Raw genomic sequence first — 14,531 nt, 5'->3', positions numbered from 1 at the left:
ATTGTTTATTTACCATTTTGCATTCCTTCCCTAAAGCATGACTTCTTTTTCTTTAAAGGTGGATGCATGGAAAACACATGTGTGGCATGATGAGACCCGGAGGCCAAGGAAAAAAGAAATAAAGTTTAGCATCTTGGCAAAGTAAGCTGTTCAAATAAGATTCTTCGTGCTTTGCCCAACTATTCTATTCTTGTAATGTTTGTGCTCTACTTCTTTAAAAAACATTTTTATAGTAAGGACCACTTGAGTGGTTTGAATCATAGCCTTACCTGTCCACCCTGAGGTAACATTCCTGTCTAAGGTTCTTGCTCAGCTTCTGAACGATCTTCCAAAGAAAAGCCATACTCCAGCTCAGTCTTTCCTAGCTTGTTTGTGAATCAACCTGAATTAGTGTAGCTCCATGAAAAGTTGTGTGCGATTGTTCTTCCCCAGGGCTGTGCTCTTTGCATCCTCGCTCATGCGAGGGGCGGTGGCCACCAGGGCCAAGGTCACCGTCATCTACGCGACAGAGACGGGCAAGTCGGAGACCCTCGCCAGCCACCTGTGCAGCCTGTTCAGCTGTGCCTTCAGCACCAAGGTGAGCAGTACAAACCAGACACACCTCCTGGAGACAGGAGTTTGGCTTCTGCAGGCTTTTCCATTCTCCAATCCTGTGTTTGGAATGTTCAGTAAATACAAGATGGACTAGAACTTTGATTTTGTATTCATTTAGCATAATGCTGTGTGAGTTTGGTCAGCGGTCATCTGAGATATCTAAGGCTAGTTCTTATGTCTGCTAGCGATGTCTCATGAGCTTTATTCCTTCTAGATCCTGTGCATGGATGAGTACAATATTTGTGACCTGGAAAACGAAACACTTCTTTTAGTGGTTACTAGCACTTTTGGAAATGGAGATTCTCCAGGTAACGGAAAGGTAATGTTCACCTCAGAAGTGTGTATGAGACTCAGCTCAAAGGCCAAAGACAAGCCTTTCATTTATCTCATGTCCTTCAGTAAGATATGGATCAGGTTTCAGATCAAAGTATTCTGTCTTAAATCAGAGTATTTTTCTAACCTTAAGTATTTTATGTATTTTTCTGCAGGCCTTGAAAGACTCCTTGCTCAGACTGAAACTGCTGAGAAATAAAATTAGGTAAAAATACCTTGTTGTTTGGTTTGCATGTGATTGAGTCCTTTCGCACTCCACAGACCACAGCAATCTTCTTTTCATCTCCTGCAGGTATGCTGTGTTTGGTCTGGGGTCCAGCATGTACCCAGAGTTCTGTGCCTTTGCTCACACCATTGACCAAAAACTGGCCCAGCTCGGGGCTTCCCAGCTCACTGCAGTGGGTGAAGGGGATGAGCTCAATGGGCAAGAAGAGGCATTCCGCAGCTGGGCAGTCAGTGCTTTCAAGGTGAATATAGAAATACAGCTCACATTCTACCCACTCATCCATTCACTTCAGTTCCCATAAAAATGAGAGAAAATGAAGGAAACCAAACATCTGAATTTAGATCTGAATTTGGAACTCCCCTCTTCTCTACTGCTCACCTAACAAGGAGAGGGAACGGGGTCCCTTTTTTTATTATTTTTAATATCCACACAAAATTGTGTGAACCCTTTTGGATAATGGAATGCTCAGTATGAACAAATTTGGCATCAAACATATTTTAAAGTAGATCCTTTTTGGCTATACTGTTATAGAAGTGCAACCTTACTGAACTCACTGAACCCACATACCAGAGGCACTAAAAACCAGCAATCTGTGAAACTGATAGCTCCTTATTAGGATTATGACAATGCTAAGAATAGTTTTTTTACTGTGGATAGCCTTTATTTTTGTGGGTTTTTTATCTAGGCTGCCTGTGACATTTTTAACATCCGTGGGAGACACAGTATTCAGTTGCCTGAGATCTACACCTCTGAGGAAAGCTGGGACCCTGCCAGTTACAGAGTAGTGCATGACTCCCAGCCCATGGACCTGGCTAAAGGTATTGCTCCCACCCTCCCCTCCCTGTGCCTTTGCTGCTTCAGAGGGGCTCACTGGGAAGGTTTCTCAGAAGTGCTCTTGGCCCTGCTGGATGCTAGAATGCATATAATGAAGTACCTGGTCAGATTTAAAAAGACACCGGTTTACATTGTGTAAGTTATCTTTTCCAGCACAGTAACACTGGAACTATCACACATTTGTACAGCCCCAGAGGAACAAAAGCTGAGATGAACTGCTTTTAGTCAGGGAATGGGGCACACATAACTGAAGGTGGTTGGTCACCTTCTAGGGCAAGCATGGTTCAGTTCTCCTCTGCATATTATTTGAAGGCATTTTAAACAAACATAATCACAAGGTTACCAAGAGTCATATCTTATTTTCTCACCAGCTCTTGCAAACATTCATGCCAAGGATGTAATTCCCATGAAGCTGAAATTCAGGCAGAATCTTCAAAGTTCGAAGTCCAGGTATGCCATCTCATTCTTTTGAATATTGCAATACTACATTTTACTAAAATCTTAAACATCTGAAGTGCCTGGTTATAAACATCTTCTCCCTGCAGTTATTACAAAAGATATTGGATTTTTGTACTGTCCTTAGTAGAAGCATGTGAGCAGTCTGCAGTGGGACAGCCCTTCCACTGGCTGATTCCAGGCATGTTTATTCTGTACTGGACAGACAGGCAGAACTACAGCACCCAGTTTGTTTGGATACAGGTACTTCACATGCCTGGACTCTGATTTGTTTAAGTCTCTGTGAAGCCCTAAGCTGGTCTGGTATTTGATAATGAACACAAGGGAGCCCTTGCCAAGAGCCACTGCAGATTTCTTCCTTTCCTGTGCAACCCAAGGGAAATCCTGTCAATGTAACCAAGATCTGTCTCATCTCTCTTTCTTTGCTATGCAGTCGTGTCACCATTCTGGTTAAACTTCACTGTGAGACTAACCACGAAGTGCACTACCTTCCTGGGGAGCACATTGGGATTTTCCCAGGCAACCAGGCAGAATTAGTCCATGGCATCATTGCCCGTGTCAAGGATGCCCCTCCAGCTGGTCAGACCATCAGGCTTGAAACCTGCATTGATGGTGAGTTGAGTCTCTTTAGACAAAACAACAGAGGATGTTGGACAGATTCCTTTAAAATTCCTAAGAATTTTTGCTGACTGAATTTGATTCTGTGATCTTTTTCTCAAGTTTCAATAGGATTTGTGGCTGCTTTTTAGTTATTCTTGGTTCTGATTTTGCCCTTTCTGGAAAATCCATGACTTCGCCAGGGTTTGCAGAGGTACCCGAGGTGACACTGTAATTCAGTTGCTGAATTGGCCATTGACTGCAATTAAATTAATCAGCAGTTTGCTTATTGCTACATGTAAAAGTCCTAAAATAGACATATATGTCCTGCGCATCTTTCCCATATTAGTAGGAACAATCATAGGATTCTGGAACACAGAAGGATGGTTTCCCCAAATGAAAAATGTGCGTTTCCAAGTGGTGTCTTGTTGTCATGAAGTTTTCTGTGTCAGATCCTCCCCTTACAAAACATTGAAAACCTCACAATAACCTCTTTCAGAAGGGCCCTGTGGTCTGGACCTGCTGCACCCTCACCTGAAGGGGTATTTTGAAGGACAGTGAGTTTTGCAAAGCTCTACAGCAGTCAAATACCACAGGTGTTGCTAAGTCCTTTTCTTTCCCTCATTTCCAGGTGGGTACTGGGCAAGTCACAAAAAGATTCCAGCCTGCACACTACCCGAGGCTTTGACATACTTGCTTGATATCACTACTCCACCCTCCCAACAACTGCTAAAAAAACTTTCCCAGCTGGTGACAGCAGAAGGAGACAAGCAGAGGCTGGAGGTGCTGTGTCAGGTGAGCCTTAGGGCTGGAGTTTTGTTTGCACTACTGTCCACTGGGCCCTCTGATGCCCTTTGACTCTGTAGCAGAAGCTCAAGAATTTTTGTAGCGATGGATTTTTATGCCTCTGTTAGATATTCTGTGGTCTTAGAAAGCCAGCCACAGCGAGAGAAGGAGGGGTGTGAGGCTCAGCTTGGGTGTGGGAGCCAGCATCGGGTGTTTCCTGTGTGGTTCTGGGTGGGTCACTTGCCTGCCTGGTTCTCTTGCCTCACGGTGGTTTCTGATGAGACACCCCTGGAGATCTTACCTTACACCTTGCATGTGGAGGAGCTGCAGGGGAACTGGTAGATGTTTTTGTCAGAGAATTTGCTGCCCTGAGAGTCACAGGGATGTGGCTTTAAGTCGTGACTCACAGGTGTGGTGAGTGCTGGCTCCTCCTACCAGGTTCAGGGAGAGTCGGGAGGGCTCAGGACCTGGGACTACACAATTTCATGGATGTGCCATGACAGGGAGCTGAGAAATGAATTCTACTCCAGTTTCTGCATCCTCACTGAGAGAGCAGGTGTCTGAGAACATTGTAGTGGAGTTCTGAACTTCCATGTTCAAAAGTAAATTATTTTAGGAAACCCCAGTATTGGTCCTGGCAAAGTTTTGAGAACTCTGTGTTGATTTACCTGAATATTTAATTGACTTCAAAGCAGGAATCTTATTTATAAGTGACGTTTCAAATACCCCTGCTCTCCTGAACTCAGCATGACCTGGTAATGTTGTGGTGATGCCCTTTGGCTTGTAGAGCACAGAGGAATACAATAAATGGAAGTTTTACAACAGCCCAAACATCCTGGAGGTCCTGGAGGAGTTCCCTTCTGCTGAGGTCACCACAGCTTTCCTGCTGACTCAGCTGCCACTTCTGAAGCCCAGGTACTATTCTGTCAGCTCCTCCTGCGACATGACAGCCAGAGAGATTCATCTGACAGTTGCAGTTGTAAACTACAGGACAAGAGGTAATGAACTGTTGTTTTCATCTCTCTCTTAATTAAATGGTATTTAGACTACATTGTGGTTCAGGGGAAAAAACCTGTCTGCCATACAGCATGAAGCATATCTGTAATAAAAAATTTGCCTTGTCATTCCTGCAGTATAGTATCTGCAGAGCAGGTGTTCCTCCTGGGCCAAGATTTGCTAAAATCCTGCACCATCATCAGTGTATCCATGTTTTATAAATCATTACTAGACATACATTTATTTTAAAGCTATAATTTTAAGTATAAAGTGTGCTTTTTTAAAAACAGAGGGCTTTTGGGTGCTATCAGAGGTGTTCTGCCTTGCTCTGCTTTTAGATGGAGAAGGGCCTTTGCACCATGGAGTCTGCAGCACGTGGCTGAACACAATAGAGCTCAATGAAACCGTTCCCTGCTTCATCCGCAGGTAAAGAAAATTAAATAAATATCAGCAGCTCCTAGTTCAGCTTCCTCCGTGGGTTTTCCTTTGGATATTTTCAAGTGATTGGTGAGTTGAAGTTGGAGCAGCTGAGTCTGAGAAGAGAGGGAATTTCCTGTCTTCCAGAGATTTGATCTTTTACCATGACTTTAATTTAGTAAAATTACACATCATTAGAAAGTTCTGAAATAATTCTATTCCTATGAGCCCATTCTCCACTGCAGAGCAAGGAAAGGGGAGGGAACAAGGAGCACCCAGTTCAGCCCCACTGCTGCTTCCACACTGGGGACTTGGGCTGTGCTGCTCAGTCATTCAAGCAACTGAACAGTGAGTTTCAGTCTGAAACCAGTTACCTAATTACCATCCTCTTGCCTTTTAGTGCTAATGAGTTCCACCTCCCCGAGGAGCCAGCCAAGCCCTGCATTCTGATCGGCGCGGGCACGGGCATTGCTCCCTTCAGGAGCTTCTGGCTGCAGCGCCTCTATGACCTGGAGCACAGAGGTACCTGCAGGGCCCCAGGGCAGGGCTGGCTCAGGGACCCCCAGCCCTGCAGCCATGGGCTCTGCAGGCACAGGCACCCCCAAAGGTCAGCCCAGAGCCCCTGCAGGGATCAGCACCCCAGCTCATCGGGCACTGCACTGGCACAGCCAGTCCATCCCCCAGCGACCGTTCCCGTGGGCAGGGGTCCTTTGGGGACCAGGAGGGCACAGCCTGTGTGCCAGTCCTGTGTGCCAGTGGCTGCCCAGGCTCTCAGAGTGCCTCTGTCCCTGCGGGTTTCAGGGCTCAGAGGAGGGGACATGACCTTGCTGTTCGGCTGCCGGCAGCCAGACCTGGATCACATCTACAGGGAGGAGACTGAGGAGATGAAGAGGAGGGGAGTCCTGAGAGATGTCTACACAGCTTACTCCAGACTGCCCGGCCAAGAGAAGGTAAGGCTGGTTCCTTTGTTCTTAACTCCTCCACAATCATCCCTCAAGTTAAGATCTGGACTCTTTTAGTTCTTAAAAAATGTTAGCATTTTGCTTCAGCGTATTGTGAGCAGGTTTGAGATTCTTCAAATGAAGGAAAATCTCCCTGTGCACTCCAGCACAAGCAAACTGTGCTATAAATTGCTATAAATAAATTGCTTCACTGCCATAGAGAGGCATATCCAGTGCAAACAGCCTTTGGAACTAGAACTGGAACATTTTCAGAAACCTTGTATTTTGCAGGATTTGATTAGCCCATGAGTTAGAAATGAGTTGGCACTGGCCATTTTCCCCCATTTCAATGACACAGTGACCATGGAAATTAATTTTATGTAGAAGAATCTTGACTGGGAAAAAACACAACAGAATAAAAGTTATCCTCTTTTTAGCTCTCCTGGCAGTTCGGAGACACTGGCATGTACAAGAGTTTTTGTCTGCTCAAGTTTGATCAAGAGACAGGCTCAGCTTCCAAATCTGGGCTTGTAAAGGGCACCCTGAAGGCATTTTTCACCCTTGCTGTGGTGCAGGACAGAGCTGGAGCAGACGGGGCGCTTGGTGCTCAGACCCACGATGGACTCCGAAGAGCCAGCAGCCAGAGCAGCGTTTCAGCAGCCGGGTGTGCTGATGGTTTCTGTGTTCCCAGGTCTACGTCCAGGACGTGCTGCAGGGGCAGCTGGAGGCCCGCGTGTGCGAGGCGCTGCACGGGCAGCAGGGCCACGTCTACGTGTGCGGGGACGTGCGCATGGCGCGGGACGTGGCCGCGGCGCTGCGGGCGCTGCTCGCCCGGGCCCTGCGCCTCAGCCCGCAGCAGGCGAACGAGTACCTCCAGCAGCTCAAGGTAGCGCTCATCGGCGGGCGGGGCACGGCCGGGCTCGGGTGCTGTGGCTGTGGCGAGCTCCTGTGCGTGCCGGCACAGGGCCGGGCTCTGAGGGAGCAGCCCGTGAGCTCCTGTGTGTGCAGGCACAGGGCCGGGCTCTGAGGGAGCAGCCTGGGCCTGCCATGGGCTCCTGTGTGTGCAGGCACAGGGCCGGGCTCTGAGGGAGCAGCGCAGCTGTGCCTGCCATGGGCTCCCGTGTGTGCAGGCACAGGGCCGGGCTCTGAGGGAGCAGCCTGTGCCTGCCATGGGCTCTGAGGGAGCAGCCTGTGCCTGCCATGGGCTCCCGTGTGTGAGCTCTGAGGGAGCAGCCTGGGCCTGCCATGGGCTCCCGTGTGTGCAGGCACAGGGCCGGGCTCTGAGGGAGCAGCCTGGGCCTGCCATGGGCTCTGAGGGAGCAGCCTGTGCCTGCCATGGGCTCCTGTGTGTGCAGGCACAGGGCCGGGCTCTGAGGGAGCAGCCTGTGCCTGCCATGGCTCCCGTGTGTGAGCTCTGAGGGAGCAGCCCGGTGTCCCTGCACTGCCAGTGCGGCTTCTGTTCGGTCAGGGTGAGAGAGGGACTCTGCTCTTGCACAGGGGGTCCTGGGGATCAGCTTTGCAGGGTGTTGGGATTTGAGGTTTTATTGTACCAACAGAGGGAAAGTGAGTTCAGGAATTTTGTGGGCCCATCACTAAGAACCCCGTGCCTGGGGCTGCTGCTTTTTCAGACCCTCTTGTTATCACAACTCGTCCTGGTGCATTTGTGCCCCAGATTCAGGGAGCTCCCTTTCACTGGCAGTAACAAAATCTACAATCACAGAACCAGTGCTACTAATGCAAAAGGCCTTTTAGTTACTGAACTGATGAATAAGGAGTAGCTGGCAGCATTTCATTCATCTCTTGGGTGTCCTTTCTTTTTGCAGAGCCAAAAGCGATACCATGAAGATATATTCGGGGCTGTGTTCCCTCATGAAGTCAAAAGAGCTTTGCAACCCACCAGCTGAAGAACAAATCCACTTGTGTTTTAGACAATACTTGCACATTTGTTGTTATTTTCAAAAAACAAAGAGCCAAATCCTCCTTCTTATACTTGTTCAATCATGCATGGGTATAGGATTGTAGGGTTTGACTAATAAACCTCAGCCTTAATTAAGTAAAATATTAAATTTAACTTTTATTGCTATTTATTCTGACATTTTAATACATTACCTTAATAGTGAAAGTGCAAATTATTTTTTTAATACCATCTATGCTAGTATAATCTGGTGGATTTTATACATATTAGGAAAATTACAGTTTTGTACTAAGTTACCTGGAGCTGAAATCTTTTTTTTAAATGTACTGTTTATCTTTGTGACCTTATTTATATCAGATTGGTTTACTTGCATATTATCTTCACTTGAAAGCAAGTGAATGCATGGTTGTGTTGCTGGGAGTTGTCTGGCCACGTGCCTGGATCTGGAGCAATGTTTGCAAATGAAATAATAATGTGCTGGTCCCCAAGTGGCACCACCTGCTGCATCACCTCAGATGTGTGTGCTCAGCAGGCAGCAGTGGGGAGCTGTGCTTTGTGGGACTCGGGTACACGAACATCAGCTGTTGTTGTTACAGAGCCTACAGCAGGAAGGTTCCAAAAATTCCAAAGCACTTTGTACATTTGAATTCTATGCTCTGGTTTACTTGATTTGTTTGTAATAAATCTGTCTTTATACTCACACAAAGGATGTGGATCAGTGAACCTCTTCTTGCTCTTGGCTCCAGCCTGCAAAGGCAGAGGTAACAAGCAGCTCCCAGGCTGTGGTGAGGTGGGTTTGGCTGCTCCCTGAGCTAAGGGCATCTCCAGCAGTTACAGTCTGCCTATCAGCAGTTTTGTATGTTTGTTACTGCCAGGCAAGTGTGAGTTTGCACCAGGGAGTGAGACTGGCCTGAAACTGCCCTCGTTGTATTTGGACTCGGGCTCTTTCTAGGTGTTGCAGTTACATCAGAAATAGTTCCTTCTCTGAAATTACCAGGACTATTTGAGCATATTAAAAAGGTGAGATTTTCCTGCCATCCCTCATCTCCAGGAGCTGGAATTGATGAAGGCAGAGTTGCGACTCTAAAGTCAGCAGTTCTGTGTGTGAACAGTGTGTTTCACACATGCTTCAGGACAGCCCTTGGCCCCTGGAACTGGGCTGAGGTGGTTGTGCACCTTGCTGGGCTGGGACTGGACTGGGAGTTGCAGATTAACACTTTCTGAAGCAATTAGTGGCTTTTTTCATTGATATTTAAGCCAAATTTATATGGCTTTAAGGGAATGCAGCATCCATAACAAGCCCTGTGCCAGGGCGCTGAGGTGCAGACAGACTCTTAGCCTCATTCTGTACCTGGTTTTGGGTGCTGGTAAAACCCCCAGGAGCTGGGCTGGGCTGGCAGCACAGGAGCACTGCTGGCTGCCCTCCACCCCTGAGTGTGCAGGGTGCATTCCTGGGCTTTGGGGAGCAGTCTGACTTTGGGATATACTTGGAGCCTGATTTTCATAACACTGTTGACTGAAGGAAAAGGAAGGGAACGTGTGGACAGAGCCCGTGAGTGCAGGGAAGTGAGAGAAGGTTGGGCTCTGCACCAGGGAAATGCAGGAGAGCTGGGGGCTGATAGGGACAGGCAGGGGCTGGGGGATGATGGATGGTTAAGGCTCATTGGAAACACCTGAGGCTCATTAGGGACACCTGAGGCTCATTGGAAACACCTGAGGCTCATTAGGAACACCTGAGGCTCATTAGGAACACCTGAGGCTCATTAGGAACACCTGAGGCTCGTTAGGAACACCTGAGGCTCGTTAGGGACAATTGAGGCTCGTTAGGAACACCTGAGGCTCATTAGGAACACCTGAGGCTCATTAGGGACACCTGAGGCTCATTAGGAACACCTGAGGCTCGTTTGGGACAGCTGAGGCTCATTAGGAACACCTGAGGCTCATTAGGGACACCTGAGGCTCATTGGAAACACCTGAGGCTCATTAGGGACACCTGAGGCTCATTAGGAACACCTGAGGCTCATTAGGGACACCTGAGGCTCATTAGGAACACCTGAGGCTCATTAGGGACACCTGAGGCTCATTAGGGACACCTGAGGCTCGTTAGGGACAGTTGAGGCTCACAAGGGCCAGCAAAGGTCTGTGGGGCAGGGTGTGGCAGATGCTGCTTGTGTTGGGGTGACGTGCACGGCTGTGGAGCTCTGGGCCCTGGAGGCAGTGAGGCCAGGTAAGTGAAAGGCTTTTTCTTCTCCTTGGTGTTTTGGTAATGCTGTGTTACACTGTCCGTGTGCAGAGGGGTTCTGCTGCCCAGCAGCGCTGCTGGGAGCCAGGGCTGGCGCTGCTGCCTCGGCTGGGAGGAGCAGGCTGACCGAGGCTGAGGCCAGACCCTGCTGCAGTCTGTTCGTTTGGAGCCCGAGCTGTGCTTTGTGAGTTGTTATTTGGTGCCTCCTCCGAGTGAACCCCCATTTCTGTGGCTGCTCTGGGATGTTTTGCTGTCAAGCACCCAGCTGGGCTGGCGAAGTGTTCCTGTTGGCTGTGGGGGTTTTGGATGCCCTCAAGCGTTGCACGCAGTGCAGCTGGCAGGGGCTGGAAATGCTCCCTTAGTGCTGGGTTTGTCTCTGCTGGGGGGTGTGTGCTGCCTGCTCTTGTTCCTGTGGCTCTCCCAGGGCAGAGGGACCCCGATGTTGGGGCCTCCCGGGGCAGTTCTGGGGTACAGCTCTGAGCAGGGAAATGTCAAACTGCTCCAGTCACAGCCAGGGCAGAGCCTTTGTGCTGGGGGACTGCAGTTTGTGTGGTTTGGTTTGTTAAATGAAACATCTCTGCCCTTCAAATATAATTGAGAATTAAATTTATTATTTCTTATTCTTTATAAAAGACAACAAAGCTCAGCTTATCTTAAGCTTTTTATTGCTTGCATGTGAGATGTAGATAAGATGGATGAGATGTAAGACTGTGCTTTTATGATGCCCTGGCCCATTCCTGGCAGGATGGCACAAAGCTGCCGTTATTCTGGGCACAAAGCTGCTGGCAGCAGCAGAACCTTCCTGGGATTAATTACCAGCCGGTAATTGCCCTGCAGTGGGGAGGGCCGGGTCTGTGGCAGAGCTCTGCCCCACTGCAGGTGGTGGCAGGACCTTGAGCAAAGGACAGAGAAGGTGCTGGGGGGCCCAGAATGGCCTCGAGTGCTGCTCTTGGGAGGGAAGCAGCTTCTTAAACAGTTCAATGCCTCGAGAAAACTCCGTGGTGGTTGTATTAACTGTTTAATAATGTAACTCATCCTATCTGGGAGGGAAGACTTTGGTAATTGCAGGGGGAGATCACCTGGTGTCCCTCAGGGAACGGGCAGGGAGCAGAGGGGTGGAGGAGCTGCTGTGCTGGGGGGTCTCTGTGGGAATCTGCTCCTGTTGTGGTTCAGCTACAAGGCAGTGGGAGGAGAGGTCAAACCAGGACTCAGTAACACTTGCTTTATCCAGACCAAAGATTTATTCACTGAAAAGATTCCTACATATCCAGAATTCCAGTAGCATGGAGTGCACTCTTTTTTTTTCTTTTTTTTTTTTCCTGGTTGCATAAACTAATACAGAAACTGTTGTTAATTCTAACAAGTTGTAATTAATTTAATAGCAATTCTGGAAGACACTCAGTTCATAGAAAATATAAAAAAAAATTTGTACTGTACAAAGTTTACATCACATTTGAAAAGAAAACGTGTCCATGTTCACCATGTAACGACCATTTACATTCACTACTGACATGTGGCTCCTGTAGCAGCATTGCACAGCATTGTCACATTGACAGCTCCACGGGGCAGGACGTGTGACACAAACACAGCCCAGGGACAGCTTGGTGTGCGGGGCTGGGGCAGCTCCATGGCCCCAAGCTCGGTGCCCAGAGCCCTGCTGGGCTCGGCTGGGTGCCCCTGGCTGGCCAAAACTCAGCCACCCCCAGAGGCTGCCAAAACTCAACCACCCCACAGACACTGTCAGCCTCTCCTCTGGCTGCGCTGGGGCAGAGGATGAGCTCCGTGTTCAGGGGCAATTTCTGGGTGTCCCACACAGCACCCAGGCCAGGCTGGATCCCGATCCCCCTGTTAAGGGCAGGCTATGAACAAGCCCCTGTGCCAGGACTGGGCACATCCCAGTGTCCAACACCCCCACCCAGGGCAGGGCAGGACACAAAGGGCTCCACAGCCAGGGCCTGCCCTGCATGGGAGGGACCAAGGCTCAGTCTGGGGCCCGTGCACAGCCAGGCCACTGATCCCACACAGAACATTCTGGGTGTCCCAGCTCTCAGGGCCTGCTTTATGCACCCAAGAACTGAGTGAGGAGCACCCTGAGGCTGCTGCTGCCCTTGACACCGACTGAGCTAAGGGCCAGTCTGCACCCAGCAGCAGCTCCTGCCCTTCCCTCCTAAGGCAGGGTTCCTGCCCAGGGGCAGCACCTTTCTGCCCTGCTTTGGGTTTGTGTTGTGCTGCTCTTAATTAAGCAGCATTGGGGGGAAAACAATTTCTGCTTCAGGCTGCTGACACACCATCAGTGAGAACTGCAGAGGCCAAGGGGGACAGGGATCAGGACAGCCCTGCAGTGCCTGGCCATGCCAAACCCATTTCTCTTTTTGATCTGAGACACATTTAAAAAGTCTTTGTCAACACTTGTAAGAGGCTACAATGGACTTGCACACAGGACTGAGGCTCTCTGCTCAACAGGACTCAGGTTTTGTGCCACTTAGTTCCTCACACAGGCAGCCAAACTGAGGGCTGGTGCTTTGGCTGCTCAGAGATCTGGGAGCTCCCCTGAGCCTCAGGGATGGGAAAGGGGAGCCTCTGGTAATGGGGCCTGCCATTGATTCCCAAGGGGGATGACGGATCTGTCACCTCAGTGTGGTCACTGGCTGTCACCTCCATAACCTCCACACTGTGCACTGGAGGAGGAGAAGGTGGATTTTGATTTTAAAACTAACCTCTGAAACAAGTCTGAGGTGTTGGGGTCAGGCAGAACCTCCAGGCCCAGATACTGCCTTCTTGGTTACAAGATTTGTTATTCCTAAAGGCTTTTTTCCTCAAAGCAACTGCTTTGGTCCTATGTTTCTCAAACAAAGAACTTGCAAGCTCAAACGTGGCCAACTGTAGGCAGCGGCAGCACTCTGTGTGTGTGCAGGGACACTGCAGCTCTGTGCATCAAGGCCTTAGTTAATGCATTATTTAGGAACAGCTTTTCCTTTGTCCTGTTTCTCTTGCCTTTCCCTGCACTCAAACTTGTGTCTGAGCCAAAAGAGGAATTTGGTCCCTGTGCAGAGCTGTGACAAGTCATGAGTTTATTTTTTAAGGCCAGCAATTCTTAATTCCTCTGGGATTGTATGAGAAGGAGCAGGTTTTAGTGTGAGTTCTGTGGAGAAGAGCACCTGAGTGGCTGAGAGCCAGCCCCCATGGCCAGACACTGCACCTGCAGCAGCTCTGCTGTGCTGCAGCTGAGTCCAGGGTGAGCCAGAGCTGGAGCAGCCCTGCTGGAACAATGGGTGGCCTGGGCAATGCCAGTGCAGCAGGCTGGGCTCTCCTTCAGGCAAGGCCACAGCTGCAGGAGCCACGTTGCTGTTCCACTGCCGGACCCCGCTCTGAGGGCACAGTGGCTCCTACGGACCACGGACACGAGGAGGAACCAGAACAGCTCAGCTCTTTCTCAGTGCCATTTGAGAATGGCTGTATTCAACTTGATTCACTGTTTATTATGTTTAAAAAAATATAGTTGACACAAAAGTATCATGTAAACATTGTTAAATAGCTGCTGGTGCTCAGGCAGGACCCGGGGCTGGGCTGATGGTCCTTCAGCCTCGGCGTGGAGCAGCCAGGGAGGGTTTCTGGTGCTGTGTGGGAGCAGGCAGCCAGCATGGTCACAATGACACCGCCTACAGCTTTGGGTTACTCGGCTCCAGGATTCCCAAGCCCAATCTTTCAAAACGCAGGACAACTTTGCTACTGTTAATGCTGCAGAGAGTGAGGAGGGAGAGGAGAAGGGAGGGGGAAACAGTTACTGAGGATTCATCTTACAAAGCTACTGCCCTATCACAGGAGCTGCAGTGAGTTTGGTTCTGCTCTCGCTTCAGTTCACCCAAAGAGATGCTCAAGTAATTCAGCAGCAAACACATGAAGTTATTCATGCAAACATTATCAGTGGGAAGAAACTGCACAATCTGATTTGCCCAAGGGAGAGGAGCAGGAAGTTTTCCCAGGTCTCTACCGTGGGTAGAAGCCTGACACTGGTTTTCAGTGGGCACTTGCTTCTCTTGAAGTAGAAGGGAAGGAAAAACTGACGGAATTTTCTTTGTAAGAGAAAGGGGAGTTTTGACAAGGTACATGAACAGGCTAAGAAACCCCAACAGAACAAACCCAAGCCCATGTGCTCCTCCCCAGGCTCTAAAAACAAATAAAGGGGTCTCTCCC

General features: G+C 49.2%; 2 protein-coding genes across 3 annotated transcripts in view; one reads left to right on the top strand and one right to left on the bottom strand.

The window, feature by feature from the left end:
- NOS2 (nitric oxide synthase 2) overlaps nt 1–8,801 on the top strand; it is a 29,198-nt gene extending 20,397 nt beyond the window's left edge. The window contains exons 15-29 of the mRNA XM_064729421.1: nt 59–141; nt 433–577; nt 809–913; nt 1,083–1,132; nt 1,220–1,394; nt 1,839–1,971; nt 2,359–2,437; nt 2,877–3,055; nt 3,672–3,835; nt 4,614–4,824; nt 5,161–5,248; nt 5,640–5,761; nt 6,041–6,189; nt 6,872–7,066; nt 8,004–8,801. Of these exons, the coding sequence (XP_064585491.1) occupies nt 59–141; nt 433–577; nt 809–913; nt 1,083–1,132; nt 1,220–1,394; nt 1,839–1,971; nt 2,359–2,437; nt 2,877–3,055; nt 3,672–3,835; nt 4,614–4,824; nt 5,161–5,248; nt 5,640–5,761; nt 6,041–6,189; nt 6,872–7,066; nt 8,004–8,084 (1,959 nt within the window). The 3' untranslated portion in view covers nt 8,085–8,801. The remainder of the gene's footprint in view (nt 1–58; nt 142–432; nt 578–808; nt 914–1,082; nt 1,133–1,219; nt 1,395–1,838; nt 1,972–2,358; nt 2,438–2,876; nt 3,056–3,671; nt 3,836–4,613; nt 4,825–5,160; nt 5,249–5,639; nt 5,762–6,040; nt 6,190–6,871; nt 7,067–8,003) is intronic.
- Nucleotides 8,802–13,764: 4,963 nt separating this feature from the next.
- Nucleotides 13,765–14,531, bottom strand: part of KSR1 (kinase suppressor of ras 1) — a 45,269-nt gene continuing 44,502 nt past the window's right edge. For both annotated transcript variants that reach the window (XM_064729062.1, XM_064729061.1), the window contains one exon: nt 13,765–14,075. In XM_064729062.1, coding sequence (XP_064585132.1) covers nt 13,997–14,075 — 79 coding nt within the window. In that variant the 3' untranslated portion in view covers nt 13,765–13,996. The remainder of the gene's footprint in view (nt 14,076–14,531) is intronic.

The sequence above is a fragment of the Zonotrichia leucophrys genome, chromosome 19 (genome assembly GCF_028769735.1).
Source record: "Zonotrichia leucophrys gambelii isolate GWCS_2022_RI chromosome 19, RI_Zleu_2.0, whole genome shotgun sequence".
Taxonomy (NCBI): Eukaryota; Metazoa; Chordata; class Aves; order Passeriformes; family Passerellidae; genus Zonotrichia; species Zonotrichia leucophrys.
The sequence above is the reverse complement of the archived record's forward strand: the minus strand, read 5'-3'. Positions and strand labels throughout refer to the sequence as shown.